At 45.0% G+C, this 18,611-nt stretch overlaps 1 protein-coding gene across 10 annotated transcripts in view; it reads left to right on the top strand.

The window, feature by feature from the left end:
• SLC4A8 (solute carrier family 4 member 8) overlaps nucleotides 1–18,611 on the top strand; it is an 80,162-nt gene that overhangs the window by 40,127 nt on the left and 21,424 nt on the right. For 9 of the 10 annotated variants that reach the window (XM_040488086.1, XM_040488092.1, XM_040488091.1 and 6 more), the window contains 8 exons: nucleotides 3,424–3,598; nucleotides 4,198–4,331; nucleotides 5,355–5,600; nucleotides 9,027–9,132; nucleotides 9,729–9,890; nucleotides 12,789–12,902; nucleotides 15,518–15,679; nucleotides 16,566–16,817. In XM_040488086.1, coding sequence (XP_040344020.1) covers nucleotides 3,424–3,598; nucleotides 4,198–4,331; nucleotides 5,355–5,600; nucleotides 9,027–9,132; nucleotides 9,729–9,890; nucleotides 12,789–12,902; nucleotides 15,518–15,679; nucleotides 16,566–16,817 — 1,351 coding nt within the window. The remainder of the gene's footprint in view (nucleotides 1–3,423; nucleotides 3,599–4,197; nucleotides 4,332–5,354; nucleotides 5,601–9,026; nucleotides 9,133–9,728; nucleotides 9,891–12,788; nucleotides 12,903–15,517; nucleotides 15,680–16,565; nucleotides 16,818–18,611) is intronic. The other variant, XM_040488094.1, reaches the window with a different exon arrangement.

Here is an 18,611-nt window from a genome sequence, read left to right as displayed (position 1 = left end):
CTTTCCAAATCTCAAAGTTTGTAGGGAGTCAAAGCAAACTCTCCCCCATAGATGAACATCCTAGAACTTTCTGGACCCGCCTGGACTGCACAGACAAAAAATAGTTCTTCATACCATGAGTTGTGTTTCTCCGAGGTGGAAAACCTGCCTTGTGTGTACCATGTTGCAAGGCCTGGGGCAAAACCTGGAGACTTAGGGGATGTTCTATTTGTCGGACGGGGAGGTATATGAAGATGAGGGCGTGTAGACTCTTAAGGCAGGAAAGGAGGCAAGTTGAAATCAGTCCTGTATTAACCTGAGGCCGGGCTGGAGCACAGTGTGTTGGACCTCCGTGATGCTGATGCATTCCCGTACATAACAAAGACAAAAGTCTGACTAGAGTGTTCCTAGGTCACAAGTTTCACTGCAGGGAAGAGAAGGGTTTTCCAAGAAAGGGCTTTTCCAAGGCATATTTATGTACCTCGTTGGGGCTGCCGCTTTTGGGAAGGGTTAATGAAAAAAAGAACCAGGAGCTGCTATCTCGATGATTCCCCGCCCCCCCAACACACACACTTCAAACAGGTTTCTTCTAAAGCACACCAGACTAATGGATGGCTGGCCTGTCCTTAAAACCCTCCAGAGAAGGTCTCCCTAAGTCAGTGCTCCAGAGCCTAGTGACCCTGTACACGGGTAAGTCCTTTCTTGCATCAAGCTGAAATTCGTATCCCCGTGTGCCTCCTATCCCCCAAAAAACTTGAACATCAAAGGTAGTGTTGAAAGGGAAAGGAAGTCTCAAATGTGGAGAGAAGCATCCATGCCTGATCTTGTGGTAGCTGTGCAATTATGGTCTGATTCTATGCATGAGTGAGGGATAAGGCTGACTCCATAAATAGTAGTCAGAAATCATTTTATTAATTTATAGTTACATTATCCATAAGAGCCTCAGATCTTTTCTTTCCCCTTTTAATCACTATTAGGCATGCAGATGCCCCCCCTTTCTGTGGCTTCTTATAAATCCATTTCACATACATCTTTTGTCTTGACTCATAGACGTTCCTCCCTGGAAGGGTCTCCTGCGTCCAGGGGCTGAGCAATCGTGGCAGCATCTCAGGTTGCCAAGTGGGGTGAGGCTCATTATTACAGGAGATTCTTCTCCCAGAATAATACCCTTCAGAGGAAGGTCATGGGTGATCAAGAGGTGATATTCACCTGGTACTAGTTCTGTCTTGGTAAAGACCCAGAAACACTTGTGTCTTGCCCCAGACCAATCAAAACTGCCTATGAGGTCCTATTTGCACAGAGGAGAAAGCAAGGCATAGTGACACTTTATTACAAACTGGAGCCTTGGTTCCAGACTCTGAGGTGGAACTCTCACACTCTAAGTTAGACCCTATAGATAGCCCCTTACCTAAGCTAGGTTTGCCAGATAAACTAAAAACAAAACGAGCTTTGCCTCTCTTCTCTAAGCCAAGAACCAGATTGTGATGTTACCGCTATAAACTGACGACGGTGAATCCCAACTATACCCACCCAAACCAGAGGAAAAGAACAAATAGGTAGAATAGAACAGTGTCCGCCCCGTGTCCATGAACACACTCATTGCACCTGGCTAGGGAGAGAAAGCATTGAAATGGAAAGAGAGAGCTGCCTGGGCCTTTCCCCCTGGTGTACAGGCCCCAGGTCACATGGTTCTCCTCCAGGCTCCCAGGCAGAGAGATGGAAAGAGCTGGCCAAGCCTTCTTTCATGAAAGAGTAGCTCATTTTTTGCTTTTGGCTTATTATAGAAAGTTTCAAACACGTAAGAAGAGAGAACAGTATAATGAACCCCCATGTGCCCGTCAACGGTGATTAACATTTTGCCAGTCGTGTTTTGTCTATTTCTCCCCACGTAATTGTTTTATTTTTATGTTTTCTAGATTATTTTAAACCAAATCACTGCTATCGTGTCATTTTACCTGTAACTACTTCAGTATGTATCTCTGTTTGATAAGGGCATTTTAAAAAACAACGGTCATGCCATTATGAAATCTAACAAAATTAACAATAATTCTTTAAATTGTCTAATGCTCAGTTCACATTTAACTTTTTGTGATTGTCTTAGCCACATCTTTTTAGAGTTTTTTTTTTTTTTTTTTTCCCTTCACATAGCATCCAGTCAGGGATTGCATTTGGTTATTATGATCCCATTCTGTACTAGCTCTCCTTCCTTTTTTTCTACGCCATTGGTTTGTAGAAGAGACCAGATGATCTGTCCTGTAATGCTGAGTGGCATTTTTTGTGACTCCCCTATCAACTTTCACTCTGGTGCAAAGACCTCACTCTAGAAAAAGTGACCCAGTTTGAGAACGCTCTTTCTTGGTGTGGGATATCTTGCTCTTGATCTGTCTCATCCTTGGGAACTGGAGAGGGGTCCAGAAGTCCTGCCACCACGTCCTGTGGACTCTACGACTTCCTGATTCAGCCCTTGAGTCCTTCTACTACTTCTCCTCCTCCCAATCCCCTGCCTCCAGTCTTGCCCCGCGTTCCATTCATTACACCCCCTCCAGAGTGATCCTTCCAGAATGCACGTTTAATTATGTTGTTCTCCTGTTTACAATCCTTCGGTGACTTGACATGCCATCAGGATAAAGTTCTAATTCCTTAAAACAGTTTGCAAGGCGCTCTGTGACTTGGCTTCTCCAGCTTCACCGTTCCCGTCTGTAGGTATTTGCCCCTCACACTGTCTTACCGAGCTGTATCTGCGTTAGCACTTGGACCCTGCCATGCACTCTCACCTCCAGGTGTCACCCACGCTAGCCCCTCTGCCCCATCTGGCTAGCTCCTGGTCCGTTCTCTGAGTCCCCGTTGAAATCTCCCTCCTGTTCTATGCTGCCGTGGCACCCTCACAGCACTGCCTATCGCCTGTGCTAGAGAAGGGCTGCGTTGTCTTGCTCCCTGCTGCATCTCCGGTCCCTGGCACAGTATCTGCTACTACTTGTCGACCACATGAACGAATTCTTATGCTAATTTCTCAACAGTAAGGTGGGTAGCTGTTCAGCGTAGGGAAGTGCATGTGATGGGGCTCTTTGGCTAGAATACATACATAATAAAACTAACGATTTTAATACCTTGAATGGGTTTTGCACATTTCCTCCGAACAGCTCAGAATTTGCGGTTTGAAGCGATTACTTAATTTCACGTTAATTTTTTTGGGAACTCTTTATTGAATGGGCAATATGCACTCCCAAAGCAATTCTCTTTATGCTCGGGATAATCATTCAAATTCATGCCCTTGTTTGCAAATGGAATGTGTGCTGACCCCGGAGAGATTTCTTGTACTGGGGCTCAAATCGAAGCCAAAGCATGTCTTCAGAGCACATTTGAAGTGGCTTTCAAATGTGCGCTGTTCAGATACTTCCGTGGAAGAGGGACTGCGTTAGAGGCCTGTTTGCCATGTTTCCACAGGCTGTTTGGGGGCTTGGTGTTGGACATCAAGCGGAAGGCCCCCTGGTACTGGAGCGACTACCGGGATGCACTCAGTTTACAGTGTTTGGCCTCCTTTCTGTTCCTGTACTGTGCCTGCATGTCACCTGTCATCACCTTTGGGGGATTGCTCGGAGAAGCCACTGAGGGACGCATAGTAAGGACTTTTTACCACTTCTCTTGGCCCCAACAGGAGTTAAAACATTGTGTTGGCAGGGAAGTCTGCTGAGAGGAAAATCCCCCGGGCTAGGGCTGAGGAGATTGGATTCTTTCTACTGAATACTGTGGTCTTCTGATTTCATACCAAGCAGCAACCTAGTTTTCCCTTTAGAACCGACTCTCGTCTGCTAGCACATCAATGTCACTAGTTGACTGCCCGGTTGAATTGCCTGGTGCTCAAAAGGGTGGAAAATGATAGATCAATGTCATTTGAAATTTAATGTGACTCTGAATGACGGCTCATAGTACAAATGGTATCACTGTGCTTTCTGTGTATATTTAAGGACTGAATTGAGTCACTGAAGAACAGGACTTAGTTAAGGAATCCTATGTGGTTGGATTTGGGCACCTGGATTATCAAGACGGTATCCGTTTACAGGAGTATTAGACCGTGTGTATACTTCACTCTTGCTAAAATGAAATACAAGCAAATGGCTTGTCAGGGCACACACAAGAGCTAAGTCAGGAATGTGTATAAGCCCACACTACTGGTTACAGATGGGCTATGGACTCTGATGATTTTTTTTCCCCCCTCAGAGTGCAATTGAATCCTTGTTTGGAGCCTCCATGACTGGGATTGCCTATTCCTTGTTTGCGGGACAGGCTCTCACCATCCTGGGAAGTACTGGGCCAGTGCTTGTATTTGAAAAGATTTTGTTCAAATTCTGCAAGTAAGACATTTGGTTTTCTGAAAACTCTAACTGGATGTGTTATTGTGCCATTAGGGTTGAATGCCAGGATCCCGGGCGAGCATAATCAGGCAAATATTACTCTGGATTGTAAAAACCTAACGAAAAAACATCATTTGGTCTGTTGCCCTGCCCCCAGGTAGTACTGTACCTAAAATAGTAGATCTCCTAATCTTAAAGAGCTTTATTAATGCCCCTCAGCCATTGTTGAAGTCTTGACTTTTTATCTTTTTTAAAAATTTATTTATTTAAATTCAAGTTAACACACAGTGTCGTACTGGAATTTTCTTTCTCTAGCTAAGTCAAATTCCTTCATTTTCATTTCAAATTAAGTTTTTTAAAGTTTATTTATTTATTTTGAGAGAGAGAGAGAGCGTACACAGAGGGGACAGAGAGAGAGAGAGGGAGAGAGAGATAATCCCAAGCATGCTCCCCACCATCAGCACGGAGCCCATGTGGGGCTCAAACTCATGAACCGTGGGATCATGACCCAAGCCGAAGTTGGACGTTCAATCGACTGAGCCACCCAGGCGCCCCTCTCAAGTCAATTTTTAATTTGGCCTAAGACGCCCCTTCATATTGTGGTTGCTACTGATGGTAGGGGCTTAGCAATGTCTCCTTTCCCTATCAAATTTTTTCTTCATTTTGGATTGGATGTAGGAGCATGTGGAACATGGGCCAGCCCCTTTTTCCTAACTGTAAGAATAAGATCTGAATCAAGTTGGGCAGTAATGGCAGAAATGCGTGTGGCCGATTCCTTCCTTCTCCACTTTCCGTGTCCTTGCTGTGGCAGATACTACCTGTGGGGCAAATATTACCCGTGGAGCAAATCTTTGGTCACAGCTGTCCCTGGGCAGCATTTAGGAGTAAAATACAGTCAGAATTAGGGGTAAACTGGGTTGCGGTACTGGAATGGATGAGATGAGATGAACTAATCACATTTCTGACCCTTTGTCTTGTAATTCACCCATCCATGCTTTTTGATGAACTTTGGTTTTGTTTCAGAGATTACGCTCTTTCGTACCTCTCCCTGCGAGCCTGTATTGGACTGTGGACTGCCTTCCTGTGTATTGTCCTTGTGGCAACTGATGCCAGTTCCCTTGTCTGTTACATTACCCGCTTCACTGAAGAGGCATTTGCCTCCCTGATTTGCATTATTTTCATCTATGAAGCAATAGAAAAGCTCATTCACCTGGCAGAGACCTACCCCATCCACATGCACAGCCAGCTGGACCACCTTAGCCTGTATTAGTAAGTATGCTTTCTGCTTGTCTTTTTTTTTTTTTTTTTAACGTTTTATTTATTTTTGAGACAGAGAGAGACAGAGCATGAACGGGAGAGGGGCAGAGAGAGAGGGAGACACAGAATCGGAAGCAGGCTCCAGGCTCTGAGCCATCAGCCCAGAGCCCGATGCGGGGCTCGAACTCATGGACCGCGAGATCGTGACCTGAGCTGAAGTCGGACGCTTAACTGACTGAGCCACCCAGGCACCCCCTTTTTTTTTTTTTTAAATTGAGCAGTGGGCCTGCGTTTACTGGCTGATGCAGTGTACCCGGCAGTACTTGCGCCTTTTGTTAAGGAAGTGTCTTGCCCCTCTGGGAAATAAGGCTTAGATAGGGATGTGGAGACCCCAGGGGGCCTGCCAGAGAACAGCCAGAAGTGATGACAGAGAGGATGGACTAAGAACGAAACTCAGAGGGGACATGAGGAATGCTTTCCAGAGCACGGGCTTTTGGTTCCAGGCACGAGACAAAAGTAGGCTGCAAAGGTAGCAGGGAGAATTCAAGTGAGTTATTGGGAGGACCTTCTTTTTACAAGGATTTGTGAGTCCCTGAAGCATGTTATCAAGATCGTCTGAATGTATGTACAGGCTCCTCTTAGGAATCGTTAGGTAGAGATATACTCACAATTCTTTGCAGATCCACAGGTCTCTTACTCTGTTTCCTAAGGATCTAGTAATCTATTTACTTACATAGATTTCAACGCAAGAGACTGTTTTCTTCCCATGCCTGATACAGTTTGGATCAGGGGGAGAAGAAACATGGTATTTCGCCATGTTGTCAACCATCCAGGAGAGTCTGGTCCTAGAAACACTTCTTCTCTGGAATAGTATTCTCCAAATTATGACTAAAGATCCTCAACCTTTAGCTCCTTACATCAAATTCCCTGCCTTCTGGCTGTAATTTCTGACGTGGAGGGCCTGGTTGTAAAGCGAACAATTTCAACCCGAAACTGTCTGAGCAGAGAGCACACTGTGTGGAGGGGTCTGCCAACTAGTCACGGATACATTTTTGTAGGTTCTGCGTATTCATTTATTCCCCTTTTTAAGGTCAGAATTCATAAAAAAAACTTTTGTTAGAATTTGAAATTATTTTATTACAAAATAACAACCATTAGGGGAGTATAATCTTTGAAGCCTAGTGGATTGCTGATTGGCATTGGAGTAAGGTTCATTCTTCGACCTTTTTCTCAATCATTCATTTATTTGTTTAACAAACATTTGTTGAACACTTACTATATGCCGGGCATGGTTTTAGGCCCTGGAGACAGCAGTGAACATGGCAGACAAAGGATCTGCCCTCATGAGACCTAGTGGGGGAAGATTGACAAAAGTGACCAGCCTTGGACTGAGTAGACTTTGGATCTGGACACTGTAATTCTGTGTTAATACAGCTCAAGGTGGGATTTTTCTTAGTTGCATTCTACCGTTGGAGCTGTGAAGCTAGAACTCCCCAGCTCTTTAAATCATTTTATGTTAGTATGTGGAACTGATTTTTTAAAAAATATATTTTATTGTCAAATTGGCTTCCATACAACACCCGGTGCTCATCCCAACAAGTGCCCTCCTCAATGCCCATCACCCATCTTCCCATCTCCCCGACCCCCCATCCACCCTTGGTTCTCTGTATTTAAGAGTCTCTTGTGGTTTGCCTCCCTCCCTGTCTGTTTGTAACTATTTTTTTTTCTCTTCCCTTCCCCCATGGTCTTCTGTTAGGTTTCTCAAGATCCACATATGAGTGAAGATATATGATATCTGTCCTTCTCTGACTGACTTATTTCACTCAGCATAATACTTTCCAAGTATGTGGAACTGATTTTTTAAGAGCAGTTTTAGGTTCACAGCAAAGTTGAGCAGAGGATACAGAGAGTTTCCATCCACCGCTTGCTCCCACACATGTGCAGTCTCCCCCACTATCAGCATCCCGTGCACCAGAGTGCTAAGTTTGTTGCAAATAATGAATTTACATGGAGACATCATTATCACCCAAAGCCTATAGTTTACATTAGGGTTCACTCTTGGTGTTGTACATTCTATGAGTTTTGATTAATCTATAAATAATATATCCACTATTATAATATCATACAGAATAGTTCACTGCCTTAAAGATCTGTGCTCTGAGGGCACCTGGGGGGGCTCATTCGGTTAAGCCTCCTACTCTTGGTTTCAGCTCAGGTCATGGTCTCACAGTTGATGAAATGGAGCCCCGCACTGGGCTCCACACTGAGAGTGTGGAGCCTGCTTAGGATTCTTTCTCTCTCCCTCTCTCTCTGCACCTCCCCTGCTCATGCTCTCTCTCTGTCTCTCTCTCTCTGTCTCTCTCAAAAAAACATATTTGGTGCTCTGCCTACCCATCCCTCGGTACCACTCCAAACCCTGGCAAGCATTGATCTTTTTACTGTCGTCATCATTTTGCCTTTTCGGCAATGTCATATAGTTGTAATCCTGCAGTATGTAGGCTTTTCTGATTGGCTTTGTGTACTTAGTGTTATTGCCTTAAAGGTCTTTAATGCCTTTTAATGGCTTGATAGTTCGTTCTTTTTAGTGCTGAATAATAGTCCACTGTGTAGTTATAGATATAATGCATCCATTCACCTACTGAAGGACGTCTTCGTTGCTTCCAAGTTTGGGATTGATTTTGTAGACCTAAATGTAGGACTTTATGGCTTTCCCTATTACGTTTTATTTTGTTGATTTCCTCCTATTACAATCTACTGAGATCTTTTTGTATTTTAATTCTGTTGTACTATATCCTTAGAAGGTATGCTCATTAAATCCACAGAGGATGCAAAGTTAGTGGGAATGGCTATGTTCATTGTGGGACTGGGAGGCCGCATGTTGGCCAGAGGGACAAGTCTGATCTGGTCTGGTTAGGTACAAGAGGAGGCCATGGTGGTGGGATATTACCAGGAATAATGCAGTGTCGGGACAAGCTTGCATCACAATTCCAGGAGCCTCTGATATTGAGAGCATATTGAGAATGTGGCAGGGTATAGATAGCAGGAGAGATCCAGGCTTGGAGAAGACTGTTGAGAGCCAAATGGGGTAGCAGGTCCTCCTTGCTTTATAGATTGAATTTCACGGGAAGGGCCTAAGCGAAAGAAACTAAGCAAGGAGACCAGCAAGAACCATTCTGTGCCAAGCTTGGTGGTCGGCACAATTTAATTCAAGGCCAATGTGCTGATTTGTGTCTGTGTTTATAATGGCTGACTGAAAAATAAGGATGTGGTTGGGCTTACCCGTGGGCCTCAAGCAACAGGACCAATCTCAGGGACCTGAGATGGGCAAAGGAGAAACAAGGCAAGCTCTGACAGGGGCTTTAGTCCAGTCATGGCTAAAACTATTTAATAAAATACTTGGCTGCTTTCCTCAGGAATCCTTTTTTCTTGTTCCCTCAGCTGCAGGTGCACTCTCCCAGAAAATCCAAACAACCATACCCTGCAGTACTGGAAGGACCACAATATCGTGACAACAGAAGTCCACTGGGCCAACCTGACTGTTAGCGTAAGTCTGGGAGTTGTATTGTAGCACTGTGACTGCCAAGTTTAAGTGTGGTAGCCCTTCAGCGTGGTCTGGCGTTTTCAAAAATAAAGGTTGTTTGTTTGTTTGTTTGTTTGTTTATTTATTTAAACTATTCTTGCTGACCCTTTTCCCCAGCAAAAGTTCTCTTGTACATAAAGGGAAAAGAAGATTGCCTTTCTCTCCCCTCCCACGTGCACCCTACCCAGGGTCCCTGCACTAGGGATATGTGGGGATGAAACCAGGCAGGGCGGGGGCACACCCAGGTTTCTGAGGCTGGCAGAACATTCCGATTTGGAAGTCCTCTGTAAGATAAACAATACGAATTGCCAGAGCCCTCCCAGAGCTTCATGCTTGCTTGGGACCATCCTGGTTTCATTTTCCAAAGCATCTAAGGACTCTAAGTACTCAGAAGGGGCCTGTGCAAGCGAGAGCGCCACAAGCACACGGGTCAATGGACACTGCCGGCAGCCTGCGCTCCCCAGCAACCGTGGGACGACAGGGAGGGGTGGGCTCAGAAGGCCAGAGCTATTTATTCCCTTGTGCCTGCCTTTCATCACCCAGAATGCTTGTTCCCGCAGGAGTGCCAGGAGATGCACGGAGAGTTCACGGGATCTGCGTGCGGCCATCATGGACCCTATACTCCTGATGTGCTCTTTTGGTCCTGCATTCTCTTCTTCACCACCTTCATCCTCTCGAGCACCTTAAAGACATTTAAGACAAGTCGCTATTTCCCAACCAGAGTAGGTAGCACCCTCATACATTTCTTCCGCGTTAGAATTCTAATATAACAGAGTCTATTCTCAGCTTCCATGCTGCTTGCTGAGTAGAGTGGCAGGTGGCAAGTTCCAGATGTCCCGGCAAGCCCCACTGTGGCATTCTCTTCTAGTGTCTGGCAGCCTTTCGTAAATGTGTGGCGTGCGCTGAGGGGTTAATACTCGGGATTTTTTTGATTAAAAGTGCCGGGCGATGGGTGCCTTGCTGGCTCATTCAGTAGAGCACACAACTCTTGATCTTGGGCTCGTAAGTTCAAGCCCCACATTGGTGGGTAGAGATTGCTTTAAAAAAAGAAAAAAGTGTCAGGGGAGTTTAAGGGGGTTCTGCAAAAGCTCTTAACCCTCAATTTCCAGAGTGCTGTGAAGTGTCCTTTCCAGGATGCTGGGAGATGGAGTATGCAATAGCTGGAGCTGGCTGCTAAATGTAGTAAAGCGGGATGATCACTTTGGATACGTAGGGGACCCCAAAGTCTCTTCCCAGGGATGTCTCTTGTGGCAGTTTGTGAAATCACCAGGGACATTGACTGCAGCGGCCAGAATACTCCTGACTTGGTTTGCTTGACTCTTTGAAGCCTCAGTAATCTGATACAAATGGTGCTGTTTGATCATGACCAGTTCTAGTAGAGCGGAATCAGAGGCTGGGTGTAGAGCGGCGAAAAGGGGCCACTTTTGCTTTGAAAAGGAGTTCAAAGCATGAGAAATGGTGGGTTTTCTGGAAGTGAGGGTTCGGTCAGGTACATTTGCAGGGCAGGAAGTCCGAACGGGTGGGGAGCTCAGTTGATTAGCTGTCTATGGTACACTCATGCAGGAAAAACACATTCTTAGACTTCCGCGATGCTACATTGTAGTTAAGGGAAACATATTGACTTAGTTCTGGGTCATTGTTTCTGATGTGGACAAATAGTTAATAAGGGCAGTTCTCTACTAGCTACTTGCTGAGGCCTGGGTTAAGTGCTGTCAGGGATATAGAAGTTTAAAACATGGTCTCTGCCATCATATAGGAAGGAGAAATATACGAAATGTACAGGTCCATATGATACAGTGTAAAGGGTTGGGCGCCAACCTGGGATGCAAGGGGTCATAGGAGTTCATAGGAGGGAAGGGCCACTGGGCCCCAGGATGGTCAGATGGACCCAAGATGGCTCATGACGGTGGGGGCAGGTACAGGTTCAGAGAATTGTGTAACATTCAGAAGAGAATTGACAAAACCAGGGCCAGGAAGCTGCAAACCTCAGGTTTCAAAGGAAAGCAAAGTCAGGTTAAGATATATTTTGGCTAAGATATATTTTGCTCTGTCTCTGTTGGAAGTTCAGATTAAGGCAGACACTGGGCGTTTTAGAGGCATTGTATTTTATTAAAGCTGAACTAAACTATAACGTCCTCCTAGGCACAAAATGGTGATGAGTGCTATGGAGAAATTTTTTTAAAATTTACATCCAAGTTAGTTAGCATATAGTACAACAATGATTTCAGGAGTAGATTCCTTAATGCCCCTTGCCCATATAGCCCATCCCCCCTCCCACAACCCCTCCAGTAACCATCTGTTCTCCATATTTAAGAGTCTTTTATGTTTTGTCCCCCTCCCTGTTTTTATATTAGTTTTGCTTCCTTCCCTGATGTCCATCTGTTTTGCTATGGAGAAAATTAAGCAGAAAAGGAGCATAGGCAGTGCTGGAGTAGAGAATGGTGACCAATTGCAAGTAGGATCATCAGAGAAGATCTCATAGGGAAGGCGATCTTTGTATGAACATAGGGAGGTGAGGGAGCTACCCAAGAAGTTACTTGGAGAAAAAGCATTCTGGACAAGAGGGATAAGCAAGTACAAAGACCCTAAGGTGGGATGTTTAACAAACAATAGAGTTGGGGGGGGGGTGCCTGGGTGGCTCAGTCGGTTGAGCGTCCGACTTCGGCTCAGGTCATGATCTCGCAGTTTGTGAGTTCGAGCCCCGCATCGGGCTCTGTGCTGACAGCTCAGAGCCTGGAGCCTGCTTCCCATTCTGTGTCTCCCTCTCTCTCTGCCCCTCCTCCGCTCATGCTCTGTCTCTGTCTCTGTCTCTCTCTCTCTCTCTCTCTCTGTCAAAAATAAATAAACATTTAAAAAATTTTTTTTAAAAAAAGAAAAGAAAATACACAACGGAGTGGTCTGTATGGCTGGAGCAGAGTGAACGAGTGGGAGAGAGTTAGAAGCTGGGCTTCTAATGATTTCAATGTGTGGGCCTCATAGGCCGAGGCCTTTTGGGTTTTTATCTCAGTGAAATGAGGAACCATTTCAGGGTTTTTGTGGATTGACATAATCCAACTTGTATAGTCAGTCCAATGGCTTTAAAGGGGGGCTGAAGCAAGTGTCTGCTGTACTTAAGAGAGACAAGAGCTGATGGTGACCTTGGTCTGGGTGGGAACAGTGGAGGTGGTGAGAAGTGCTCAGATCCGGGATTTGTTCTGGAGGTAGAGCCAACAGGGCTTGGATGCAGGTAGATGAGGTGTCGGGCATGAGGGAGAAGAGTCGATGCTGTCACCAAGGCCCTTGGCTGGTACAAATGGACCTTAACTGGCCCCAGAAAATCTTATTCCAAGTTCTCAGAACTATTGCCCAGACCTGGGCACAAATGCTCCAAATAGAGCTCTTCCCAGTCAGGGTGGTTACATTGGAGTTTGCCAAATGGTTCATTCTCGCTCATCATATCCACCCTTTGGGGGTATTAACTTGGGCATATTAACATAGTCCTGTTGTTTACGTGTGGTTGTATTAATTCAATTATAACATTAAAGCATTCTTCTGAGGACTTGTAAACCTTTTACAATGCAAAATTCTCTTCTACTGCATTGAGCCTAATAAAACACTTTTCCAATCCTTTCTCATGCCAGGTGCGCTCCATGGTGAGTGACTTTGCTGTTTTCCTCACTATCTTCACAATGGTGATTATTGATTTTTTGATTGGAATCCCATCACCAAAACTTCAAGTTCCCAGTGTGTTCAAGGTAAACAGCTTTCAGGGTACTTGGTGCCCTCATGTGGTTTCCTAGAATCTGGTCCCAAGTGAATTTCAAAGGCTTTTCCGTATCCTAATCCTGTGTTCTGCAGTCCCCGAAATCTAAACTTTGTCCCTCATGCCTTACCTTTCAGAAGAGCAAACTCTTAAGGCTTGGCTGAGTTCCAGCCACAAAACTCTAAGAACAGAACATCTAGGGTGGTTTAATGAATGAAAAGTTAAGATTTACAATAGTGGAATGTGCACGTTTACTTAAATACATACCTCATACAGTGGAAATGTGGGTCCTTGGAACAAGTCTGATTAATAGCACTTTCCTTGAGCTTCAGCTGCGTATGGGCACTGGGAAGGTGTAAGAAGTTAAATCAGGGTTGGCCCCTCTCCTTCAGGATCTTGCCTTGTGAAGAGGTGAGCCGGCATGGGGGCTTCACCCACGGTCTAATGCTCCTACCAGAGTAACCGGGACAGCTCTTCGACCCTATTTCATCGTTTCTTTATATAACTCTCTACAATCTACAATATTTTTCTGAAAATGTATCCATAAAAGAACTAAAACAAATGATCTGTATGTGGGGACTCCAGATCTGTTTCAGTGTAGGGGCACCGGGTAACAGAAGATGGGAAGGCTGAGCTGGGTTCCATAGAGCCCCACAGACCAGAGGGGAGGGAAAGCCTGGGCATACTCAGTGACTGGAGAAGAATCATAAGATGAGAAGAACAGGAGAGGCTGGGGAAGAGAAAGAAAACAGGAAGAAAGGCAGCCCTTGACTTGTAAACATCCCTGTACCCTGTGCCTTTGTCTTCCCTTTCTCCCTCCCTCCCTCCCTCCCTGAAATAGGCCCGGTTAAAAATATCTCTTTCCATATTGCCTGAAGATTTTTTATTTTATTTCGTTAAATGCACGGAAATGCCATCAGCTAGAAATTTGTGGATTGAAAAACACCCTTCTTAAAAATATAATTCCTTTGCGAATATGTCATTCTCAGCTTTGTGTGAATGAGCGCAATCAGCTTTCTTTCTAATACCTAGCTGAGGTCAGCCCTCCAGGAGGAATGGATTTTGTGTAAAAATAAGTAATTTGAGAACCTTAAGCAGTCCTTGGAAAGGTTCCCTGATGGGTAGGCTTCGATAGTCAGAAAGTGCTGAATTTCTGGGACATCTGGGAAGAAGGCCCCCGGGAGGTAGGGGAGAGATGGGAAGAGAAAATGGGAGAATGTCAAAGACAATGCTGCTTGTTGGCAGGCCTTGCTTTCAGGAAGCAGAGGAGAAATTTTCTTCCTTCTTTCCTTCCCTGTTATACCACATGGCCCCCAGTGATGAAAACCCAGTCTGAAGGCTAGTGTTAATGTGTTAATGTCAGTCAGAGTTTAGTAAATTTTTGTGTTAGCCTAAGAACTTAACTGTCACATAGACCATTGTTACTAAGGAGACATAGATCCTATAAACTTTCAGAACTTAGCCCATTCATGATTTGGGATCTGGTGACATTGTTGAAGAGTCTTTGAATCCTAGAGTCACGACCCATGGGGAACCAAGTACTTTGGATGCAACAGTCTTTGCTTTGTTCATTGAATTTGGTTCAATTCTGAGCCAGTTTGTATGCCCAGCCTTTCATCTTCCATTACTACTTGCCAAACAAGGGGAACTTTTCTTCCCCAGAGTACCTGGGGGAGTTTGAGGATGTCAAAAGTACCCTAAGAGAGTTTAGGTATGTCATGAACACCCAAATAAGATTTATGAACAGTAGTGGTCTTATAGGAGCATTGGAGAGGGTCCTAGATTAAACAAGCCCCAAGTTCAGTAGTCTTGGGCTCCTCTCTCAAATCTCTAGTACCTGGGCTCCTGTTTTACTGCTGATGGGAGAAGGCCCCTGGGCCGACGCAATCTAAGCCCATGAGATTCCATGCAACTGGCTCTACTTTGCCTTTATTTGTGCTGTAGACATGCATTATATGGCTTCTGGAGGGGAGCAATGAGGAGGATATTCTAAATTATTTATATTTGGGGCGCCTGGGTGGCTCAGTCGGTTAAGCAGCCGACTTCGGCTCAGGTCACGATCTCACGGTCTGTGAGTTCAAGCCCCGCGTCAGGCTCTGTGCTGACAGCTCAGAGCCTGGAGCCTGTTTCGGATTCTGTGTCTCCCTCTCTCTGACCCTCCCCTGTTCATGCTCTGTCTCTCCCTGTCTCAAAAATAAATAGAACGTTAAAAAAAAAAAAAAGATACTAAATTATTTATATTTGCTTTAATTATAATTGTGTTAAATTCTTTTTTGGCAATAGACTTGTTATTTTACTTGGGCTAATGTTAAGTTAAAGGTGGTGGCGGGTTTGGAGAGTAGGGGCAGGAAGTGAAGTATTAATGAGTGTTTCCCAGGAAGTTGATAATCGAGGATTGACTCAAAGAGGATTTGGAACAAGGTCATAGATTTCCTAAGAAGTTGCTACTAAGGACTTACTTTCTTGACTTTTTGTTGTTGTTGTTGTTGTTGTTAGGATTCTCATTTAGGAGTAAAAACAATATGGATATTGTGATTCAGTTTAATCTCCTTTGCCCTAATGACTATAGTTAAAGTACAAAACAAAACTTTGTTTTTTCCCCTTTAGCCAACAAGAGATGATCGAGGGTGGATTATTAGTCCCATTGGCCCCAATCCCTGGTGGACTGTGATAGCTGCAATTATCCCAGCTCTTCTCTGTACTATCTTAATATTCATGGACCAGCAGATCACAGCTGTCATCATTAACAGGAAGGAACACAAGCTCAAGGTAACGAAAAGTTCTGACCTAGAAGGACGAATGGTAGCCGGTTCCTTTTTTGTTTTTTTTAGGGTAAGCCCCTTTAGACAAGGAACTATAGAACCTGGATAAAAGCAGTCATAGAAGGAGCTCATAAAATGTTTCCAGAGGTTCTGATTCCTCAATTAGTGACAAAGATTTGTTTGGAGATGAAACCAGAGTAGAACATGATGAAATGGTGTGAAAGGAGCTTGGACTCTGTTAGTTTCCTCTCAAACCTGTGCGGCAGGTGGGTGGGCACTGTTCCTTGTGGTCCCTATACTGGCTTGTCTTTCTGAGGTTCAGGTCAGGGCTTGGGCCACTGTTTCCGAGAGTCAAGTATTCTCCCATTGGTGTCCGTTACTGGAGTTTCCAGACTGAACCTTGAGTCCAAGGATTCCAAGGAGGTAGGTTTGAGTCCAGCACATTTATCGGTGAGAGGCTTCATGCCTTCATCTCTGTTCTTTCCTTACTTAGAGTAGGCAAATCCATATTTGGCAAGGATCTGGGGGTGTTTGTGTGGAGCCATTTACCTCCAACTCCTATATTGTCTACCACTAGAATGGTCAAGGTGTGCCTTGGCCTCTGGTTACTCTGCCAAGAAAGGATGAATCTTTGAATGCATGAGACTCAGGGTGAAATCTGGGGGCACTTGAATGAAAAATGGATATGGCATGTATACGACAGGGTAGTTTCTCTTTTTCTTCTCTGTTCCCTCCAAACCAGGAGGGGCTGGAAGACTCATCTGGGATCTCTGGACCCCTTCTTTCTTACCCATACACTCCCTCCTGCTTTGGGCCTGAGGCTCTTAGCTCACTGTTCTGTGCCCCACTTCAGCCAGCCCATTGGTGGTGACAGAGACTCTGTTTCCCCACAGAAAGGCTGTGGCTACCACCTGGACCTGCTGATGGTGGCCATCATGCTGGGTGTCTGCTCCATCATGGGCTTGCCCTGGTTTGTGGCGGCAACTGTCCTGTCCATCACACATGTGAACAGCCTCAAACTAGAATCTGAGTGCTCTGCTCCTGGAGAACAACCCAAGTTCTTGGGCATCCGAGAACAAAGAGTGACGGGCCTTATGATCTTTGTGCTGATGGGCTGCTCAGTCTTCATGACGGCCATATTAAAGGTAATTATTCATTCACTCGTTAGATGGATATTGACTGCCTGATTTGTGTCAGGAATTCTGGGAATACAGTGATAGTCAAACAGATACATGTACAAATATCTGTCCTGAAAGAGCTAACTCTAGCAGAGTAAAGCAGATAAGGAAGTTAGTTAAGAGGGGCACCTGGGTGGCTCAGTTAAGCATCCAGCTTTGGCTCAGGTCATGATCTCACAGTTGGTGGGTTCGAGCCCCACATTGGACTCTGTGCTGACAGCTCAGATCCTGGAGCCTGCTTCGGATTCTGTGTCTCCCTCTCTCTCTGCCCCACCCCCACTCATGCTCTGTTTCTCTCTGTCTCAAAAATAAATAAACATTAAAAAAATTAAAAAAAAAAAAAAGGAATTTAGTTAAGAACACAAAAACGAGGGGCGCCTGGCCGGCTCAGTCAGTGAGGGGTGCGACTCTTGATCTTGGGGTGGTGGGTTGAAGCCCCATGTTGGGTGTAGAGATTACTTAAAAATAAAATCTTAAAAAAAAAAAAGAGGAGGGGGAGGATAAGAAAAGAAAGAAAACAAACATAGTAATTATAGAATATGATAAATGATTAATGGAAATATTTGGTGCTCTCTGGTGCTATAGAGAATTAAGGGAGTGCTGTTTTAGTCCGTGTGGTCGGAGAAGGCCTCTCTGCAGAGATGGTATTTAAGATGAGATGGAACTGGTCATGCCATGGATGGTGGGAGATGGCATGGGGGAAGGGAGAGAAGCAGTCTAGGCAGGCCCTGAGATGGGAAGGAGTGATATGTATACTAAGAAATATCAGGGCCGGGGCGCCTGGGTGGCTCAGTCAGTTAAGCGTCCGACTTCAGCTCAGGTCATGATCTCGTGGTCCGTGAGTTGGAGCCCCACATCGGACTCTGTCTGACAGCTCAGAGCCTAGAGTCTGCTTCCGATTCTATGTCTCCCTCTCTCTCTGCCCCTCCCCTGCTCATGCTCTGTCTCTCTCTGTCTCAAAAATAAATAAAAACATGAAAAAAATTAAAAAAGAAAAAGAAATATCAGGGCCATGTGGCTCAAGGCAGGAACACAATGAGATGAGAGTGAAGACTAGGTGGGGGCAGATCGTGCAGGGCCTTGTTGAGTCTGGTAAAGGTAACCTTTGAAGAGTTTTAGCAGGCAAGGGACATGATCTATTTAGTATTTTTATTTATTAGTTTTGTTTTTCTTTTTAAAAAACATTTATTATTTATTTTGAGCATGCGTGCAAGCCGGGGAGGGACAGAGAGAGAGGGAAAAAGAGAATCCCAAGCAGGTTCCACATTGTCAGTGCGGACCCCGATGTGGCACTCAGTCCCATGAACTGTGAGATCATGACCTGAGCCGAAATCAAGAGTTGGACCCCCAACCAACTTAGCCACCCAGGCACCCCCCTCCCCCATTTAGTATTTTTAAAAGATCACTCTGGCGATGTCTAGAGAATAAGTTTTTAGGGTTGGGAAAAACAGAGAGACTAGTGAGGCTATATTATAGGTGGGAGATGATGGTGACTTGGCTAAAGAAGGTTGTAGTAGGGCTGGATAAAAGGCATGTCTTCTGTGTATCTTGGAGGCAGATCCAAGGATCTTGCCGGTTGACTGGATGTGGAATGGAGTGTGGAAAATGGAAAGATCAAAGTGCCTTCCAGGTTTTGGACTTGACCATCTGGATGGAGAGTAGTGATATTTAAGATGGAGAAGACTGCCTGAAGGAGGAAATGATTTTGTGAGAGGTGGTGGGTCTATGGGCAGATTTTGGGTGAGATATCCAGGAAGCAAC

This window comes from Herpailurus yagouaroundi, unplaced genomic scaffold, assembly GCF_014898765.1.
Source record: "Herpailurus yagouaroundi ecotype Mexico unplaced genomic scaffold, PumYag 166, whole genome shotgun sequence".
NCBI lineage: Eukaryota > Metazoa > Chordata > Mammalia > Carnivora > Felidae > Herpailurus > Herpailurus yagouaroundi.
The sequence above is the reverse complement of the archived record's forward strand: the minus strand, read 5'-3'. Positions and strand labels throughout refer to the sequence as shown.